General features: G+C 44.5%; 1 protein-coding gene across 1 annotated transcript in view; it reads right to left on the bottom strand.

Annotated features, from left to right (window-relative positions):
- PHACTR3 (phosphatase and actin regulator 3) overlaps positions 1-20,980 on the bottom strand; it is a gene marked incomplete at its 5' end in the record, with an annotated part of 99,649 nt that overhangs the window by 21,876 nt on the left and 56,793 nt on the right. The window contains 5 exons of the mRNA XM_084217808.1: positions 6,753-6,906; positions 10,463-10,710; positions 11,663-11,927; positions 15,620-15,823; positions 20,234-20,416. Coding sequence (XP_084073934.1) covers positions 6,753-6,906; positions 10,463-10,710; positions 11,663-11,927; positions 15,620-15,823; positions 20,234-20,416 — 1,054 coding nt within the window. The remainder of the gene's footprint in view (positions 1-6,752; positions 6,907-10,462; positions 10,711-11,662; positions 11,928-15,619; positions 15,824-20,233; positions 20,417-20,980) is intronic.

Raw genomic sequence — 20,980 nt, 5'->3', positions numbered from 1 at the left:
ATCTTCAGGCGTGGGGAGTTACCCAATTTCTGGGAAGGGATCTCAGCTGAGCATGAGCTGCTGGTTGTGGGTGGGTTGGCAGGGCAAAACAAGTGCACTATTTTCTTCCCAAAAAGGCTTTTTCCTTATTCAATGACACTTGCTTAAGCAGTTTTTCTGCAAGTTTATTTATATGATTATGCTCTCCTGTGATACTTACAGCTTTCTGCACTCTGATTTTTTTATATCTAGTTTCACTTGTGCCACTTATGTCAGATCTATTCGAGGAATTGACTCTGTGTCCCAGAAAAGGCCCTGTATATTCCTATCTGTGTTTCCACCTGCTGCTCTGCACTTCTCTTGCCTGCTGTGCTCTGACCTGCTGCCCTTGCCTTCACTGTGCTGTGGAAAACAGGTTTGATTAGGAATTCCCAGCACTGGAGCCAGGGAAGTAGAACAGAGCAGTGGAAGGAGATAGTGTCTTCTCAGAAGACAATCTTTAATCAGCAGTGCCCTGGGAATTTGGAACTTCATGTTGTTGCCTGGCAGAATTTACTGCCTCTGCAGTGACACTGCCTCCTGTTTGCACAAATACTCCCCATTTTCAGGAGGTGAATGCTGAATCCTCAGCAATGCAGGCCTGCACTGCGAGCACCTCTGGGTCGTGCGCTTGGGCTCAAACCAGGAAATTACCCAGGACAAAGGCAACCATGGTTCAACCCTTTATAAGTGAATTTGTGGGTTCAAAAATTCTTGCAGATGAGCTGTGAGCTGGTCTGAGACAACAAATTGCTCATTCTGGTTCAGCTGCAGACCAAGGCTCTTGTCCAGAGCTGACTGGGTGCTCCATAATTAATTGTACAAGTGCTGCTGAAGCAAGGAAGCACCTCTTGTTCAAGAGCTACTGTCTAGAGGGCCTGGTATGATCACACACTCAGGGAGCTCGGGTCTACTTGCTGACCAGGGATTGGTGTTAGTGAGTTTGGTTCTATTCTTGGAGTTTAATACCTGAAAGGGAACAAACCTTTCTCAGCCCTTTAGACAAGAGGACAGCGTTGTCAAGGTACAGCATGTACAGATGCACTTGAACCCTCTCTAATGCTTTATTTAAACTGCACTACATCTCCCCTGGACTTGAAAAGCCATATAAACAGGAGGCTGAACTTACTCATTGCTTGGAGACCTTAATGACACTTGAGTGTTGTCCCTCCCCTGCTAATTTTTACCCTTGAAAGCTGTCTCAGGAACTCTGGCAGCAGGCACTAACCCCCAGCCCCTTGACCAGGCCAGTGCTGTCTGTCACTGTGTTCACAGCAGGGTTTCCAGCTGTGTGTCACTGCCTAACACCAAGGAAGAGCATAGGGAATATTCAGACCTTGGAATCTGGACTTCTTAATCCTGGAGGCAGCACCCAAAAAAAAAAAAATCTCAGCTTCACTTATACCTCCTCCATTCTTCCTACTGCTCCTCCCTCCATCCCTCACAACACCTTTCTTTCCCTGAAAAAAAAGCCTGAAAAGCAGAGGCCATAACTGAAAAGGGGCAAACCATTAAAAAAATCCCAAATCCTCACTGAGCACATGGATGCTGTGCATGCTCCTAATAAAATCCTGCAGCCATGAGCGGGTCTGACAGCAGCCCCCAGCTGCAGCACATCTTGCTGGAGCAGAGTGAGGAGACAGGAGACTCCCTTGGCTCCCCACGCCCACAGAATTCAATTGTGGTTCTATATTTAGCTCCTGTCTGGTGTGAGGAGCTGAGCCTTGCACACACACCCACTCTGAGCCTGCTGAGGTTATTTTTAGCATCAGTGAGATGCTTACCTGGATGGTTCCTGCCCAGTAATGAAATACATTAAATTGTACAGAGCCAATTAGTGCTGACAGCTGATCTGTTTTTTGTACCTGCCCCCCCTGCCTTTCTGTCTCTGGAATGAATCTGTGTCAAGTCTTCCCAGCCTTCTGAAATTAGGGCAGTTCCCTGGATTTTTAGTCCAGTCACTGGGAGTTGGAGCACAGCTAGAAATTCATCAGAAAAACCTTGCTAATCCCCAGGTGAGCTTAGGCTTGGCATCTCCTAAACTTCTGCATTTCGACTGCCAGTAGTCTGTACATGTACCCACTTACTTTTCTTTTTGGTCAATCTAAACAAAATGTTCCCCAAAGTTCTGTGCATTCAGCCCAGTTCCCTGCTGAGTATCTCAGTTTGAAGGGCTGATGGATTTTCAGTGAGCAAAGCTGCCCTGAGACATTTCTGTGGAGAAGTGGCACTGGATGTGCTGTCCTTGGGAAACATGGCACAGCTTTTGTGCTGTCAGTAGGTGAAACTGTCTTTGTGAGTGCTCTGTGCTGAGCTGTGGCGCTGTTTTGCTTTTAGGCTGCCAGTCTGAAGTGCTTTTTGCTTGGCATTGTTCTGTCTCCAGCAGCACTGTGAACTTCACACTCTGTTACCTGAGGGACAAACCAGGGTCTCATCTGGGTGTGCTTTTGGCTACATCTGCAGTTCCTGGGTGAGTCAACTCAAAAATGCTTCTCCAGGAACCTCAGGGCAGCACCACACCTACAGATTCCAGATGTGGTAACAAGTGAATAAAGATGCCTCCTCTTCACTTCTGGTTGCCAGGAAACCTTGGTCCAGCATCATCCACTTCCCCAAGCCAATGTTTTCAATGTGGTAAAGATCAGCTTTAGGTGCTCAGGTTTTGGTTCCTCTCTGTGTACAAAAACCCTTTGTTCTTCCTGTCTGACTCCTCTGCCCACGTTTCTGTATTTAATTCCTGTCCCCATCATCTTCTAAGTGCCACTTTACGCATCATGTGTACTTGTACAAATACCAGAACTGGTGAAGCAGTACACGAAGTGAATATTACAAGTATAATCTTTTCAAGGAATTTGTATTTTCATTGAGACATTAAGTTATATTGGAGTGTCTTAACTCTGGTTGCATTCTCAAGAAGCACAAGCCACCCAGGCACTTCAAACATCAACTTTCTAAACAGCCAGATATCAAATTTAATTAAACAACATTTTCCTGAGTCACCCTTCAGTCTAGCAAGAGTTTCACTCCCCCAGGTTTCAGCTGAAACCCCTTCTAGAACAAAGTGTGTCTGTGAGACAGGAAGCAGATATTGCAAACAATCCTACTTGCAAATGTCTTTTCTGCCTCGTGACACAAAGAGCTCTCAATTCACTGAATTCCATCGAGGGCTTATTATCTGTGCTCTGAACACACAATAATGGAACCAAGATCTGTTGGGAGCCTTCTTGCCTGATGCACAGTAGAGTATTCCAAGAGTTCACCATGCTCTGGGGCACTGGAGATGCATGGATTAGTAAGAGAAGCACTACAGCGTAGGGAAAACTGGAATACTGCCATTTTGGAGAGAGGAGGAGAGAAAAGTCCATGTTTCCACAGCAACAAGTGGTAGATTAAATTGGCTGGGAGCACGAAATACAGGAAATACACTTTTCAAAAGCAACGATGCACATAAATGAATCCTGGAATCTCTCCTCACGCCACTGTCAGTCAATAATAAATCTGAAGTCGGTAGATTTGCACTGCTGTAAAAGTAGAATTTGTCTCAAAATACAGAATTTCCCAATCTCTTTTTTGAGATGGAATGAGTGGGAAAGTGAAGGAAAATAGGGGTTTTAGCTTTGACTTCATAAACACCCATCAGAGTGATAGCAGAGTAGCTTTTCTCAGCAGGTTCACAGCTGCTGTCGAAATGTGTTACAACCAGAACCACTTAAATAATACAGCAGTTTTGAGACGATGCTCTTCTTTTGTCTCCCCATTTTTAAAGCTACATAAACACCGTTATTTGGTGTATTTTGCACATTATCTATGTCAGTACATCTTTCCCTCCAGAGTACAGAGTGAGGCTGTGTTTGGTGTGAGGCTGAGACAATTTGCTAGAGAGATACAGACCATCAAACCCCTGCAACTGTGCTGAAAAATATCGACCCTGTTAACAACTGCCTGGTTATGTGCCATTCTTATGCAGTCAGCCATTGAATAACTACTAGCTGATCTGCCCACAGATCATTCTTTGTGCTAAACACAGATCTATAGCCTGATGGTACATGTGGATTTGCTGTTATCTAAGTGTTGCTATTGCAGCAGCAGTGCTGCTCTTTTCTGCACAGGTAGTGGCAAAGCCCTACCTACATTTCTACTGGATCCCATCTCCCAGGCAGCACTTCCCACCCCAGCACTACATTCCCTAGCTGTAAACCTCCAAGTTGTCACACAGAGACCGTGCTGCAAAAGTACCAGTGACATGAATGAGTGCTAACACCTCAAAAGCTCATCCAAGAACTTCACTCTTCCCAGTTTGGTTTCATTGCCACACCACAGCCAGGCTCTGCTCTGAGTGTGGGCTCTGGGGTGGCCTGGGTTTCGTGGGGTGAGTCCTAGTCAGAAACTCCAAAGGGATATCTCTAGGGCTTTGGCTCTTTGGCCTTTGCCAGAATTCACTTTTACTTTGTTGGTTGGCTGTTGGGTTTTTTGGACACCCACTTGCTTTTCCTGGTGTTGTAAATATTTTCCTGCATTCATCCACCACCTGAGCTTGTTTGCACGGTCATGTTCTATTCTGGTGGATGAGTTAAGAGCTGAGCTGAGCTCTGCCAGCACATATGTGCTGGAAGTTGTGTGGGAGACTGCTCCCAATCTGTTTTGCCTTTTTTCCTGGCTATTCCAGCAATCTCTGCGCCGTCTGTTCCCCGAAATGCGCTCAATCATCCACGTTCCAGGAAGAAGGAACCAAATTAAGGCCTGACTTCCAACACTTGGAACAAAGATGGCTTTTAGCCATCCTCTAGACATCACCAGTGACACTGATGGGCTGCACCCCAGATTGCTGCATGGGAGGCAGGGGAGGCTCCCTTAGCTGCATTCACTTACACACAGCAAATTTCCTGCCTCCTGGTGGTGGCCAGCCCCTGTCACCTGTCCAGCAGTGTCCTCTGCAAGTCCTTGTACTGACATTTGACTCTAGGGATGCATCCCTCACAGCATTTCTTTAGGCTCATTATTAAGCAAGACAAATGGTAAATGAAAATAAAGGGATAAAGACTGTAGTACAGCACCTGAAGCTGCAATTCCATCAGACCTTTCAGACTAAGAGAAGTCAGGCAGGGCTGAAAAGAGATGTGACCTTGTAAGCATTTCAGCAATAGGCGATAGGGCTGGGTATGACAATCTTCTCATTCAGTGAATAGTTTGTGATGGTTGAATTGGTTTTAAGGATGCAGTAGGGTGGAAACCATTTTTTGTGTATTTTAAAGCAATCAGATTGGGCTCTTATATATGAAGAGACCTCATGATATGAGAATAATAGAATTAATGATATTTGGGTGCAATGTGAAGTATTTCCCTGAAGTACATGGACAAAGCTTGCAAGGTCAGGGTGATCAAGGCCCATCTCTGCTTCCTGAAGTGATGGGTATTAATGGGACACACCTCTGATCTGCTCTGCCTGTAACTCCTGGAACTCAATGTACATTGTAGGGGGATATTTTCTGCTTGTCTGGATGTACATGTTTTCTGTGGCAGGGTCTGCCACCCACACTGAGTTGTGCAGCCCCTGGCACAAAGCACTGCTCCCCTTTGGGTGCAAAGTGCTGCTGTGCAGTCACTGAGACTGGAGGGATCATAACTCCATCTCTGCTGTTGCAGAGACACCATGAGCGGCACCAGAACCTCCTCTGTGCTCCCTCAGGAGCTTGTTCCTTAGCTGAGGGCAGGAGTGGTGAAGGCAGAGATGTTCTCCATAAACTCTGGTCCATTAGGACTTGTGCTCTGATCCACACATTTGTTCTCATTCCCTGTCCCCGGAGGTAAAGTTTAATCAAAAGCATGCACATGAATGAGTTAGTCTAAATATCAATAAATGTTTCTTTCAGGAGAGGCTTGAGATATTTAATATTTAATACGCCTTGAAAATGAATTTCTGTTCATGTTTCCCAATTTGTTTCCAAGCATTTTGGCAGTGAGCAGCGCTCACTGTCCCTGTGTGGGCAGCACAGCACAGATTATTTAACAATCCACTTTGTCTCCTCTAAAATATTCATGTTTGCAGATATCCAAATGCAACCCTTAAAAAAGCACACACAAAACCCAAATGGTGCAGTCTGAGCCTCCCAGTTACCTTCAGTCTTTGCTTTAGGTTGCACACCACAGTGGTGCTGTTTCTCTCACAGCTCTCCCCTGTTGCCCTGGTTACTGATCAAACCAGATCATCCCTGCTGTGCCTGCAGCTGGACTCACACAGGCACCTTCCCCAGGTGAGGGCAATGCTGCTTCTGCCTTAAGGCACCAGGGCAGCCACCAGGGCAGCAGCTTTCCCTTGGGCAAGTAAATGTGCAGCTCTAACAATTGCCTTTATGCTCACATTCAGCTCGAGCTGACAAAGCCAAATCTGGTTGATAAATAATTATACTACTATTTTTGTTAAATCACTGGGTTTTCTGGAGGACCTCCAAATCTTGATTGCAGCAGCAGAGCTGCAGGTAGATTTGGCAGGATTTTGTCTCCCAAATTGATTTCTGTCTTGTTTTCCCTTGAAATCAAGGCAATCCTGACTGAAGAGAGAGTTAAGATTTCATTTCTCCGGTGGCTGATTGACAGCTGAAAATGTGCTGTATTGGTTTGTGGATGGTTGCCTGCAGGCAATGGAGCTGGGGGTGGGTGGCAGTGCCTCTGACAGGGCTCAGAGGATGCTCCATTGTAAAGGGAGGTTCCTCCCTGTTCTCATTCACAACACTTACTTTGAGAGTTTCATTTCAATTTGCTGCCGGATTTCCTGTCTTTCCTCATCCGTTCTCCTTGGGAAAATATTCCTGTCTTCCAGCTCCTGCTTACTTGGTCTGTTCCGTAGCTTTACTGCCAGCAGTTCTTTCTTGCATTTTCTTGGCAAAGTACCTGGGACATGCATTGAAAGGAAAGTTATTAGAAAGGCAGCTCCTGGGGATGGAACAGGAACTTCTGGAGAGTAGGAATGGCACAGAGTGACAGTGATCTGTGTGCTGCTGTGCAAGGAGCATTTGTACACATTAATGTCAGAAAGCAACACAGCAGCTGAGCAGGGCTCAGACACAAAGCCTCTGCAAATGCAGAGGGAAAATATTCCTCAGGGCATGCAGGAACTGCAGTTAAATCTTTCTTTCATCTTGGGAGCATGGTGTGTAATAGGAGGTTAATTTGTTTTGGTTCCTTTTTGCTTTAAAGGGTTTGGGATTTTTTAAGTTTAATGCTTCACCTTTTCTAGAGAAGGTCACCTCATCTTTAAAGAAAATGACATTTAATTGGTATTTTTGTTTGGCATTTGAGATAGGATTAAAGTCTATTTTTTAAAGGATGCTCTGGAGGTTGGCAAGATTCAAAATCCTAAATAGGTTCTCATTCCCAAATACTGGGGTTTTATTTGCTAGGGATCTGTGGACCTCCTTTTTTATTATCACTACTGATCTCAAACTTCTTTATGCAGTGGATGGAGTCTGTACAGCCTCCTTCCCACATTTACCTGTTGGAAAGAGTGTAGCAGAGTAATTTTCGTCTCCCTTTGTGAGCAGTGAAAAATCTCTCTTTTTTTTGGTAGTTGCATTGATCTAAAGTTAAACTTTTCAGAAACCATAATCAGCTCAAACCCCCTTTTCTGAGCCTAAAAAGCTGTGCCCTTATTTAGCACCTTCCTTGAAATGCTCTCACAGTCTGTTGCAAGCATTAATTAAATTAAACTACACAGCCCTGTCTGAAATAGCAGATATACATTTAACAGATGGGTAGGGAAGTGAAATGATTTGGCTGCTGCCACACAGAGCCTTCTGCTAACTGAATATCTGACTCCATCAGGAGCTTTGGCTCACAAAACCACAGATTTGGGACTCTGACAGGGTTTCTCACCACGCTGGGAGTGGGTGCAGAGGAACCAACAGAATTCCCGCTGGAAATAACCTGAAGGACATTCAGGGCTAGAAAACTCCTGGGAATCCCTGCACACGTTCCCAGTTTCACCTGAGTGTTTTAAAGAGGTTATAAGAGGAGTTTGGCCATGTCAGGAGGTTTCTGTGACATGGAGCTCTGTGTGTCCACAGGAGCTGCAGCACTGGCCATGCAGAGTCCAGGGCAGAGAAAGTGACATAATCAGTAGGATTTATGTCATTGACTTTAAAGAAAGTGGGGTCAAAATCCTAATTAACAGTGCCAGCTCACTCTGTCAATCAAAGGTGGACAGTTCCTAATGAAACATCATTTACCAGAACAGGTTAAAATGCAAGTATACATGCAAAATCTATATATTAAGAGAAAATAAGTGCATGTGAATAAAACAAAATTAGAGAACAGAGAGAAAATAAAGCCCCAAGCTGTTCTTCTCCACATCCATTTCCAGCATCCTGAGGCAAATTCCTTCCTGATCACTACCTCAGTAGAAACTGAACCTGCAAACACCCTTATTTAAGTATTCTTTTCTAAGGGTTATTTTTCTTAGTCAGTCAGACACATTCAGAGCCAGTCTGCCCCCTGACCATCTATCTCAGGCTGGATTGTTTTGTGATTTATTACACCTCAGCTAAGTCAACAAGAAATGCTTGGGAAATTCACACCCTTTTCATATTCAGGCTGCAGGTTCCTGTAAAAATTCCCTGTTTCAATTCAGTCAAATCATTACATTTGATTTCCTGTACGTTTACTATTCTTTTTATCATAGTCACTGTTCTATAAATTAAAAAGCAAATCCTAATACTGCCTGACGTTGTTCAGACCTTGATTGCACCAGTTATCAGTTGTGGGCTATGTTCTGGTAATGCTGTTTTTTAAGCTCGTCTTGCCTTGTGTTTTCAGAGGTTTCAAATAATGATTTATTGAGTAAGAATAGAAAACCAAGACATAATTCCTCACTTTTTCCAGTTATGTGACTTGTCTGTACCTCCCTGTAACCCCAGGGCTGTGGCACTGTGCCCTGTGGTGGTGGCAGTGGCAGAGCAGGTGACAGTGCTAAGGCAGGACAGGGATTGTAAAGCAGCTCAGCATTAATGGATAGTTTTACTCCCTGACTTGGAAACCAGCCCAGATCTCTTCAAACCAGAAGGAATCTGGAGATGTTTAGGGAATTGTTCTGGTGCTGTCCCTGGGAATGCTGGCACCAGCAGTGCCTCCACACCAGAAATGCCTTGGGAATGTCCCAGCTTGCTCTGGGACATCAGTCAGGGCTCAGCATCCTCTAGGCCAAGCAGCAGTGTTGTTGCAGCCACAATGATGCCCAAATATCTTCAAAGCAGCTGTTTATCTCAGGTGGCTTCAGCCATCCCCAGTACACCAGCACTGTCCTCCCAACTGCAGGAATTTTCCAAAACTCAAGCACTTATTGTGGAAAGCCCAGAGCTGCTTCTAGATATCACTGAAACTTGTACAATAACCAGTGCCCTCCTATCATCATAATAAGGAATAATTATCTGTTAAATATAGAGAGATTCACCTTCAGCAGTTAAATATTCAGATTTGGATTTGCTTGTTTGGGATAATGTATTTTTTTTGCCTGGCTGCCTCTAACTCTTAGAATTTTTATTAAAAGAGGCCACTTTTACACACATAGCCAGAAAAAAAAGCAGAACTTAAAAGGTGTTTGTCATGTTTTAAGCTATCCCTAAATGCACAGCAATTAGGCAAAGGACCCTTTTCTTTTGCCTTACCTCAGGAGTCTGTTCTGTTACTTGGTGTCTTAAGACACAGCAGCAGAACTCATGTCCTGTCTGCTGGCTCATGCTTTCAAAGACACCTTTTAAAATTCATCTTTCATCTGCTATAACAATTTTTTTTGATAAATTGTTCTCTGCCTGACTTCTTTTAATGCATTCATGAAGAGAGTGAAGGATTCATTTCAGATTGAATCTGTCATGCTAACATGGAAAACATTAAAAACCTTGAATGACAAATTTTCTAATGAGAGCTGATTATTTTGCCAAAGCTCACTTAAATAATTGCACAGGATTATAAAATGCATTCCCCATATGTCTCAAGAAGAGGTAAAACAGACCAAATGGAGAGAAACTTCATTCTTTAAGATATTTTCTCTATGTGTTTGTCCTTCCTGGATTGATTGGTCTCTATCACTTTTCCATGTACCATCACTGAATGGAAAAATAGTTGAGAAATTGCAGAACACAGCAGCATTGGCTCTGGATGTACAGAAAGCTCTAGCTGCTCCCAGGGGGATGTCTGGGAGTGCTGCTGTTCATACAGAGCAGCCCAAGGGTGCACCAGTAACTGAGAGGGGAGCACAGTGATACAGCTCAGTGTGCAACACCTGGAGGACAATCACAGTCACTGTGCCTCCAATCTAACTTCATCTTTTCACCAGTGTTCGTTCAAAAGCTGATGTGACAGTAGAGGAATTTGCCCTTCCCAACATTTTCTGCTGCCTTTAGAGCACTCCCTTGGTTGTGGGAGTGTGTCTTTGTAATGCAGTGACTTTGCTTACCAGAAATAACAGAGTCGTTCAGAACTTCCTCATCCTGATAAAAAACAGACTCTTCCTTGAGCTCTGAGTTCATGATCATGTTTTCTTTGTTCTCATCCGACTCTTTAACCGAGTTCCTCTTGTTTTCTGAGTCACTGCCATAACTCAACGAGTTCTCCTTCTCTTTGTTGCGCTCCATACTCGACGTTCTCGAGGGACGGACATCCACCCTTTTTTTTGGAGAGCCTTTGCTTTCTCTTCCATGGAAGCTATGGGTGGAAGATGCACAGCCCAGATTTTACAAAGATTGTTTCATTGCTGCAGTAGGAATTTACATGAGAATGTGAAAAACATCCTGTAGCTCATAAAGGGCAGGGCAGGGAGTTCAGCATGGACCAACACAGGATGGCAATTTCAAGTTGAGAATGGCTAATGTGGAACTATTTTCCTGTCTCTGCCATTAAAATAAGACATGGAGGGGTGGTGAATAATGTTTTTCTTTTATATATGGTCACAAGAGACACTGTAGTGATTAAAAACCCCACAATAACACATCTTTCTAATGTAAAACATGCATGGCATGAAATATGACCATTCGTATGGTATTGTATGATCATGACAAAGGTTGAACAGGGCCTGGAAATGACATCATGTGAATCTGTTCCCTGGGGCAGCAGTTCTAAGGGAACTGAGAAATGCTACCAACTTCACTCCAAAGCTCTGGGATGGCAAAGTTATCTCTGTCCTCTGATATACAGGAGGGCTTATAATGAAACCCAGATACAGCATCCAGTGTACTCCCACAAAAACATTTGTATTGAAAATGGATCTTGTATGTGCTCAGCCAAGAGACACAGAAATTGCAGCATTTCTCATGTGTAGAGTACTTGGAGCAGGATGGGCCTTTGTTACTCTTACTTGGTATCTTGGGGGGAAGATTTTCTTTTGCAGTAGATCAAGGACTATCACCTGATTCTACCTGTTTGAAAACCTACTCCTGCACCACAGCAGCCTCCTTATAAAGGAAGAACATACAATGAAATAGCTGCCAAATGAAGCACTTTAACCAGGGATGTTTTTCCAAGCAGCGACACCACAAGGAAGGCAAACCCAAGCTGTAGCAGCAATTAAAACACTAACAGGATAGGAACAGTTTCCAAGAAAAATGAAGTGGTGGGATGAGTGTCCTCATGCAGCCCTGTGCCTGCAGGCTGTAGGTACCTGTCCTGCCGGTGTTTGGTGGCCAGAGCCCTGTGGAGTTCTTCAATGACTCTGCTGGGAGGTAAAGGCAGATGAACGGCAGCCAGGTGAGGGGAACCGGTGGGCGTTGTTACCTGGCCTCTGCCATGGGGCTCGCAGCTTTTCTGGCCAGAGGGGTGGAAGAGGGCAGCTTGTCCTGAGATTTGGGAGGAACCCACAATGACATAGTTCTTCAGGATGGTGGAAGGAGGAGATTTCATGGCTGGATCGTCCGTTTCGCTTCCTGCTGTCAAAACACAAGAGGGGAAAAGGTTGTGCAATGCTTTTTCTGTTTTCTTCTTTTTGCACAGTCTGCACTGAACTTAATTTGTTGTATTGAACAGAGGATAAATGGTGATGTTTTGCTCTTGCTGTGAGGTAACTGGCTGAGTAACTGAGTTCAAAAGGCTCTTGCTGCACCACTCCAGATCTTTAATCTAGCAAAACAGATGCCCCTTCACTTCCCCTCTTTCTCACAGGATCAGATTCTCCTTTTTCCCAGCCCACCACCGCATTTTTGTTGCCCACACTGCTGCCCCTAACCACCAAAGTTTTAGGCTGTGGTGGCTTTTCAATCTAGCATTTTCTCTGCTGGACTCTGGCAGACTGTATTAAAATTTATGCCCTGTGGTTCTGAGTCTGGACAAAATGTACCAGTGTCTATTAGCTGCTCCTCTGTGATTGCTGCACAGCCCAGACCTCTGTCTTTCATATGCCCGTGGAGAAAATGCCAAAATCATTATAATATGAGGATAATGTTTGCATAACAAAACTTGCCAAATGACATCCAAATGAAAGATGGGGTACTGAGCATTAACAAGAAAAAAAGAAGGGTGGGGCAATTTAATCTCTTTTTAGCCCCAGATTCAGCTATTTTCTATGCAATGTAAACCTTTTGTCTGAAATTACAGTTACACATTGAGACTGTTTTATACATTTCCTAGCATTTGAGTCTGAAGCACAGTGGACATTTCCCTGGGTGTAAATTTGGTGGCTTCACACAACACCCCTAGGATAACTGAACATCTGCCCTGAAAAAGATGCTGATTAGTTTTTCTATTCTTCAGTCCTCTTCCCCTTTCCCCCTCCCCTGTATCCGTGTCCCACGCCTCTGGCACATGCAGATGTTTACACCATGTGGGTGGATAAAGGCAATTTGAGCTCCTCATCCCAGAGTATTTCTTGTCCCTTGTTGCCACCTAGTGCTGCACGCAGGAATTTAAACTGGCACAGCTTGCTCAGCTTTGGTACAAACACGCTTTCACAGGTAATTTTTCCTTTGTTTTCCTTCTTACTTTGGAGAGAAATCCTTCAATTCATAGCAAAGAAAAACTTCTGCTCAGGCCAGGATTATCCTGAAGTAGTCCTGTAACCAGGACTTGGTTCCAGTCAGCAGGGTAACTTGCTAGAAAACCAGAGAGGGCAAAAATACTAACTTCAGTTATTAAATATCTCCTCTCAGAAACAACATCCTGCAAAAGGAGTACCAAAGCCATGAATTTTCTGAAGTTTGCTTAAGAGCTCCTGAAATCATAACCAAAGTCAAACACTGAAAATCTGAGTGTGGCAACACTAAGCCTGGTTTCTTTTTGGGTTTGTGGGGTGAGGAAGAGAGCATCCTTCAGTGAGGAGAGCTGCATCCACAACAAAATCTATCTTCTAAAGAAGGTCTAACACTACTTTTTTCATCTCTGGAGGTGTTTGTGCACACTTGGGTCCCTCCAGCCCAGGACCCTTAGCAATGTCTTTGTTCATTTCTATTCAAACTAGCCCAGAACTTACCCAGTATAAAATCTGGGAAGTCTGAAGGCTCAGGGGCATTGCTCCAAGAGCCAGTGCCTGATGTGCAATGTGTGAGCCACCTTCCCATCCCAGAGCTCCTCCTGCACTGCTCAGGTGCTGCTCCAGCCAGGGGACAGCCAAGCTCTGCTGAGCAAAGCTGGGTTTGATACTCAAGGGGGGTTTGATCCTGTGCTACTGTGGAGATCATAAATCATAAATTGATTTCTGATCAATTGCTGCCCACTGAATCATGGCCTGAGGGGATGGACAAAACCATCTCCTGAGCCACTTTATCCTCTGCACACAGAGAGGGTGTCTGTGTTTCCTCAGAGCAAGAGCCAGGGCTCAGCTCAACCCCAAAGCAGGGAAAGAGAAGACTTTGTTTTGTCTTTACACCAACTTGTTCCTGGAACAGGTCAAGGGCCAATTTCATCCTTATTGTAACTTTGGACAATATTGAGAATTTCCTGAGATCATACCTTATTTGTCCTAATGGCAGATGTTCAGTGAATAATCTTGCAAAGTGGTGTTTTGGCACCTTGCCCTGTTCCTCCTCTCTCTGATTAATTGACTTACTCCTCACTCCTCTGCTGACAGCATCCCTAGAATTGTTAAGGGAGGGGAAAAACTAAACACAAAAGAGCTTTTCAACCTCTTCATCTTTGTTTTCTTTCATAATTGCCCTTTCTCTCTCCCCACACTTTTGTATTTCCTCTCACTCAGTGACGGTATTTGTTTAATTTTAACTTAGCACTGCCCCCACATCCCCACAAAAATAAGCATGTATAATCACTACTGGAAAAGGATCTAGAGTTACTGGAGTCATTGAGAAAATTAAAAGTTGTTCTTCATGGAAGATGTAAATGAGAATTAAATACCAAAACTCAAAATATCTCAGATGCTACAAGAAATACTTGAGTTAAGCAGCAAAATATCTGAACTCTAAGTGCTCTGAAGTGCTTGGTGGAGGTGTAATCTCTATACCCTGCGTGGGTCAAGTTTCCAAATACATCTGATGCCAAGCATGGCCTTCTCCTCAGCTGAGCAAAGGCAGATGGGGCCTGGGGCTGCCTGTTCCTCTTGCAGGGGGGAAGGAGAGGCGCTCGAGCCTCACCCACAGCACAGGACAGTGAAATAACCTGAACAGCACCTCCTGAGGAGCACTAAAATACTATTTTGAATCCAGCTCCCACTGGAGTTATTACAGCTTTTATGCACAGACAAAGTATTAATTGTTTCCATGGGAAACAAATACTTGTAATTTTCTTTAAAGAGACTGAAAACCCCAATATTTTCTCTAAGCCACCAGTGGTCAGGTCACAGAACCCCTCTGATATTTTGTTTCCTGGTGACTTTGAAAACCCTTCTCATTGTGCCAGATGATGAGTGTGGATGCAAATCAGGGCTCACATAATGGCTGTCATTTAAAAGCCTAAATATCCAACAGGTCTGACATTCAGATGTCAAGACTTGATTTTCATTTGCAATAAGGACCTTTTAGCTGCTTTTACCATATGTAGGGCCCTGAAATTGGAACCAACTAAAATCATTCTCATTTTAGCACCCTTTCTGCAGTGCCAGAATGTTGAGAAATGTAACAACATTGGCAATACATTAGAAAATCAGGCCCAGGGGAATTGCTTTTGGAAACGTTCAATAAAGTCTGGCACAGAGAATTGCCAGGTGTATCACTCTTCAGAGCAGATTTCATAGCTCTAGTTTCGACCTGCCCTAGAGAGCAAACCCTTCAGACAGAAACCTCTGCAGAACCTTTGACTTGAACTAGATTTTGGCTGCTGTCCTGCTCTCCAGTGGGAGCCCAGGTAATGAAAACATTTAAATCTTCCTTGTGTTTTATGGCATATCAATATGAGCATGAGATTCAGCAGATGTTTGCAGTTGGTTTGATTTATGTGTGTTTAGTGCTGTAGACTCACAACAAATAATCCCCTGAGAGGTTCAGATAAATATGTGAAGTACAAAGACCACTGCATTGTTATCAGGCAGCCAGACATGGTGACTGCTCTTTCAGTATAACTGAGTGATTCTCAGCAGTTTGGGGCTTCAAAACAGGCATGAGAAAAGGATTTGACAGTGCTGTGGAGGTGAACAACACATCAAGGATGGTGAAATCTTTACTGAGCAGTGATGACTGACCTGTTATGCTCTTGGTGATTTTGGAGATTGCCTTAGGTGGTGGAGCTGGGAGCAATGGAGGGCTGGGAAGCTGTGCTGGGTTTCTTTCTGTCTGCTTCTGGGGGGAGTCTGTGGATTCAGGTACAAGTAAGGCTTGTGGACTGTCTTCAGATGCTGGCAGGCTGGCATCTTCCAGTTCTTCCGTGGGTGCTGAAGGTTTCTTGGCTAGTGGGAAGATGAGTAAGATTAATGGAACATGAAGTTAATAATGATAGGCCAGGGGACAATGCCAGGAACATTCAGAAAAACTGAACACATGGCACACAGCTAGAAACACTTCTTTTCCACTGTGAAAGCAACTGTGTGAAACAGCCAAGCAGCCAAGGCAGGTGAAGAATAAAACATACAAGAATACTGAGGAAATGTTCATTTTGATGTTCCTGAGAAAACTGCTGAGCTTCCTTTACTTCCCTAAAGCCTTTTTCTCCTTTTTTTAAATAATGAGGATAGCAAGGCAAAGCAACTTTTTAGAACTGCAATGAATTTTCTTAGAGCACACAGCTGTGGTGGCACAGTTCCTGGATGAGTACTCTTCTGTCTAGGAATACACAGCCAAAGGGCAAGGAGTATCAAACTCAGAATATCACCTAAAAACTGACCTTCCAATAGTTTGATGTGTGTTTAATTTCCCAATATGATTTTTATCTTATCTAATACATTATTTCAACTTGCTTCCTGCGTCTTCTTTTACTGTATCTGACTCCAGGAAATGTTGAGTATTTCCTGAGGTTAAAGTTGATAACCAAAAAGCCCCTGCCACAAAAAAAGATTTGCAATTGGATCTGAGCAGTTAGAGTGGAAGAAGGAATTGGTGAAATACTTAAAAAAAGAAATCAGTCTCCAAAGCTTTGGTTTGAGATGGTGAAGCACTGCTCATTTCAGGATTGTCTCTGCAAGGATGGCAAAAGCACTTAGCTGTGAAAGTTAGTGCAGGCTGAATCACTGAGCAGTTCATCAAATTGACCAGGCTGTGATGAGGGCACAGGGGAATAGATCCAGAAAGGCATGAAGCTGAAGCAGGACACAGGTGGAAGTTCAGTGATGAAGTCCAAAATTAGCATCCTTGAATTCTGCTCAGATACAGCTGCCCTGGCAGTGCCCAGACTCACACAGAGCCTCACTGCTGGGCTTTCACTGTCACATGTCCTGATCCCTGCCTGAGCAGGTGAGGGACCCACAGGGAGCCTGGAGGCTGACTCTGATCCAGCCATGGCCAGGCTCCCTCCAAAGTGCATTTCCAGCCACTCTGGGCTCAGCAGTGACCATAAGGATTATTTTTCCTACCCCAGAGGAGGGAAGCACTCAACCAAATGGGGAGATCAGTGTTTAAATCTCTCCTAAGCACAGAATCATCGGATAGTTTGTTTTGGAAGGGACCTTTAAAGGTATTTAGTCCAATCCCTTAAAATGAGCAGGGACATCTTCAATGAGATCAAATTGCTCAGAGACCCATCCAACCTGACATTGAACATTTCCAGTGATGAAGCATCTACGACCTCTCTGGGCAGTGTGTTCCAGTGTTTTACCACCCTCATTATAAAACAATTCTTCCTTGTATTTAGCCTGAATCTTCCTTCTTTCAGTTTAAAAATATTGCCCCATGTTCTACCACAACAGGTCCTATCAAAAACTTTGTCTCCATCTTTTTTATAAGCTCCTTTCAAGTACTGAAAGTCTGCAATAAGATCTCCGTGGAGCCTTCTTTTCTCCAGGCTGGCTGACCCCAGCTCTCTCAGGCTGCCCTCTCAGGAGAGGCATTCCATCCCTCTGATCCTTTTGGTGGCCCTCTAGACCTCCAACAGCTCCATGTCTTGCTGTGCTGAGGATCCAGAGCTGGGGTCATGCAGAACATGAGAGAGGTCCAAACTCCTGGGCAAATCCCGCTCCTTTGGGCACTCTGGATTGTCTGACCAGAGCACCTTTCCCTCCAAACCATTCTAGGCCATCTCCTAAAATCTCACTGCAGTGGCACCCACAGCTGCTGTATCACAAATCCTTTCTTGGCTCAGTTTTGTGTCTCGTTGGGAATTCAAACTCTCTGCATTAATGAACATTCAGCAGCCTCGTGCTCAGAGTGCGTGGGGAGGCACCAAGGCACTCAGGCAGTTGGACACAATAGCATTGGCAAGATAATGGCATTTAATTTGTTGACAAACGGATTAATGAGTGTGCCTAGAAGGGGAGGAATGAGTATTTATCATTCAAAAGAGACAGGAAAGAATAAATATGCATCATTACCAGGAGTTCTTGTGAAATTTGTCATGACAGGAAAGCTGCCGTATGGGATAGTTATGTGAATTACAGAAGGAAATATTTTTTTAAAATGTACTTCTAGGGAAATGCCTTGTTCCAGGGTGACATCACTTGGGTGTTTGTGCCTATTGCACAGGAGACAAAATGTGTAATAGAGGAAGGGAAAAACAGAGTCACTAATGGGTTACATTAGTGAAAGATCAAGAGCCCCAGTAGATGTTAGGAGTGGAGAGGAAAATGAGTCAGATTTGAGTGCATTCCCCTGAGAGGAGCAATGCTTTCCCTGGCAGTAGCTCCCCTGTGGCTGTGCCTGGGACAGGAGGGGCTGCCTGGCACAGCCACAGTGGGACCTCTGCTACAGAGCAGGTGGATCCCAAAGCCTCTCAGCCCCAGCCAGACTTTTTGGGTCCTGAGCTCCACCCTGTTCTGGGAGGCAGACCTGAGTCCTGAGCTCTCACACCCATTAACAGATTTCATACTGCAGAGTGATTATCCCGTTGAAAGTATTCCAAGCGCTCAGCACTAGAATTATTCATGGAGTGCCACTTGTCAAAATGCCATCTGATTACCAGGTAGGAATCCTCCCCTTGGGACTGTCCCCAAGCCCACTGGCGAGGTTAGGTGGGGAAAACTGCCCTCTTTGTGCCCTGGCTGTTCTTTTTCTGTGTATTAACATGAACATGAAGTCTGCAAATTGTGCTTTCTCCTCTTCCCCTCCTTGGCCTTTATCCCACATCCTCAGGATGACATAGAACACATTGGGTATAAAGCAAATTCATTCATTTTGTTTCTAGCTGGTCACTTATTCATGTGAATCTCTGGAAAGACACCCACAGCATTAGGCCTAGATTGAGCCCAAGGGCAAATGTTATAAAAAACTCAACATTATAATAAATTTAGCAGCATGCTGACAATTTTGAAGAGCTTTCCCACCCAATTAATTCCTTCAGGTGCACTTACTAGAGACAGAAATGCTAGGATATACAGACAGGGAGAAATAAGCACATAAAGACAAGATCAGCAATGATTATTTTGAAAGCCAGAGGCCACCAATAGGAGAGGCAGAAAGACTTCCTATAAACTGGAGTCTCTCAGACTGAAGAGACAGGAGAATGTCATCCCACTGTTATTTTTGTGGAACCTGGGAAAATGACACCTCAAAAATGGAAGAAAAGAAATACAAAAAACAGGAAAGATTGTTTCAGGGAGACAATAAAAGGAACAAGGGTTAGGGAAAGAGACCTAAGAAATTGGGATGATTTTGAAAGCTTCAATACACGATTTTGAACACACTGTAAAGTAAATTTTAAATCACACTATGAGTTTATGCAGAGCCATAAGGTTAAACACATGACACCTTATTAGTGCTATCTTTCCATGATGGTATGTCCCAATGGTAAGAATTACAATTTCAGAAAGAATTTTCATTAGTGATACAGAATCAAATGCTCTAGAATAGAGAAAGAAGAAAAGAAACCTGTAATCTGGTCAAGATTCGATCTGGTTGCTGTAAGGACAGGGAGATGAGTGGGTTTGGCCTCAGCTGAGGAGGGAATGATTTCCATTCTGAGGGTGGAAGCAGCCAAGGCTGGGACCCCCAAGAAAGCAGGGCCTAAAGGAGTGGGACAGAGAACAAAAGGCAGCCAGGGCAGATGGAGAAGGTGTAAAGATTGCCCAGAGGGCAGGAAAATCCATAATCACCATATGACAGTCCTCACAAACCAGGATAAAGCATTATCTCTGCAGCTTTGCATTTCTTGGTTGTCAGAAGGTGAATGGAGCCCTCCAGCTGCTGGGCTGTGCCTGGCTGCTCCAGTCCCTAGGCAGGGCTGCCATGGATGAGCTCAGCAGAGCTGCACCAAAGGAGCCTGGCTTAGCGGATCTCTGCTTGTGGAATCAAAATTCACTGGTGTTTGCAGCATGCTGGGGACAGAGTGGTAACATGGACAGTGTGGGCTGTGTATTGGCATTGTTCTCCTGAGCCAGGACTAATAAATTCAGGCTTGGCACAGAAATTTAAGAAATCTTTTAAGAGAAGCTTATTTCATCTTCACAGCAGCCGCTGCTGCTACCAAAGGGGCACTGTGCCAAGACTGGATCATCTCATAATTCAACTAATCCCATCATGCCAAGCTTTGGGTAGTTCCTCAGCTTTGGTAGAAGTCTCAAAAATCACTACTATTAATCACCAATTGCTAACCTAGTGTGGGGCTGAGCTGAACAAGGTGCTTTGACCCTTTAATGCACTGACATATTCAACCCCTCAGCAGAAACGTTGTTATGACACTCCATAGTTTTTTGAAAACCTTTTATATGCAATACCTGCATCTTCTTTCAGCTCATCCAAGTGCAGCTCCTCACCAAAGGAAGTCACATTCGTTGTGGCTGCTGTTGTGGTGTCCTGCTGCTCCTCCTCTGAGGTGAGTGCCTGGCACACGGCTGCTGGAGCCTCGCTCTGTGTCACCCTCGTGCCATCGTCACCAGTGCAGGCTTTGCCTTCAGTATCTAAAACAACACATCACTTAATCTTAGCTAAACCACGAGCTGTGAAAGCTGAGGCCCCCCTGCTATCCTCTTGAGAAGAGGGACTCTTAAAGCTGCTCATACTCAGGGGACTGAGACTTCTCCTAGAGCAGCACCTGATCTCTGTGTTAACAACCTGTGATGCAAATCCTGTGGGCACCAGCCCATCTGGGCACAAAAACCCACTCAGGTTTTTCAAGGAGACACCTCTTTCTGTAGGCATCCATCTGCCTCAGCAAGTGGCCACTGTGCTCTGGAAGTAGCTGCCACGTGGGAGATGAGCAATGGGCAATCAGAGGTCTCTGGGAGAAGGCAATTCCTTCCTTGCATGAGCAGAGCCCGCAGTGCAGCACATTCCCAGGTGGGTCTGACATGTCTGGGCTGTGCCAGGCTCTGTGCACGACTTGCTGCCATCCAGCAATGCTGGAGGAAGGAAAGGCTGCTCATATTCCTACCAACCTGCAGGTTTTTAGCACAGTTTTAGTTACTCAGCTTTGAAAAGTATATCCTGTGTGATTGAGCTGATCAGAAATTCAAATCCCTCCT

This window comes from Fringilla coelebs, assembly GCF_963513975.1.
Source record: "Fringilla coelebs genome assembly, chromosome: 18".
Classification (NCBI taxonomy): Eukaryota; Metazoa; Chordata; class Aves; order Passeriformes; family Fringillidae; genus Fringilla; species Fringilla coelebs.
The sequence above is the reverse complement of the archived record's forward strand: the minus strand, read 5'-3'. Positions and strand labels throughout refer to the sequence as shown.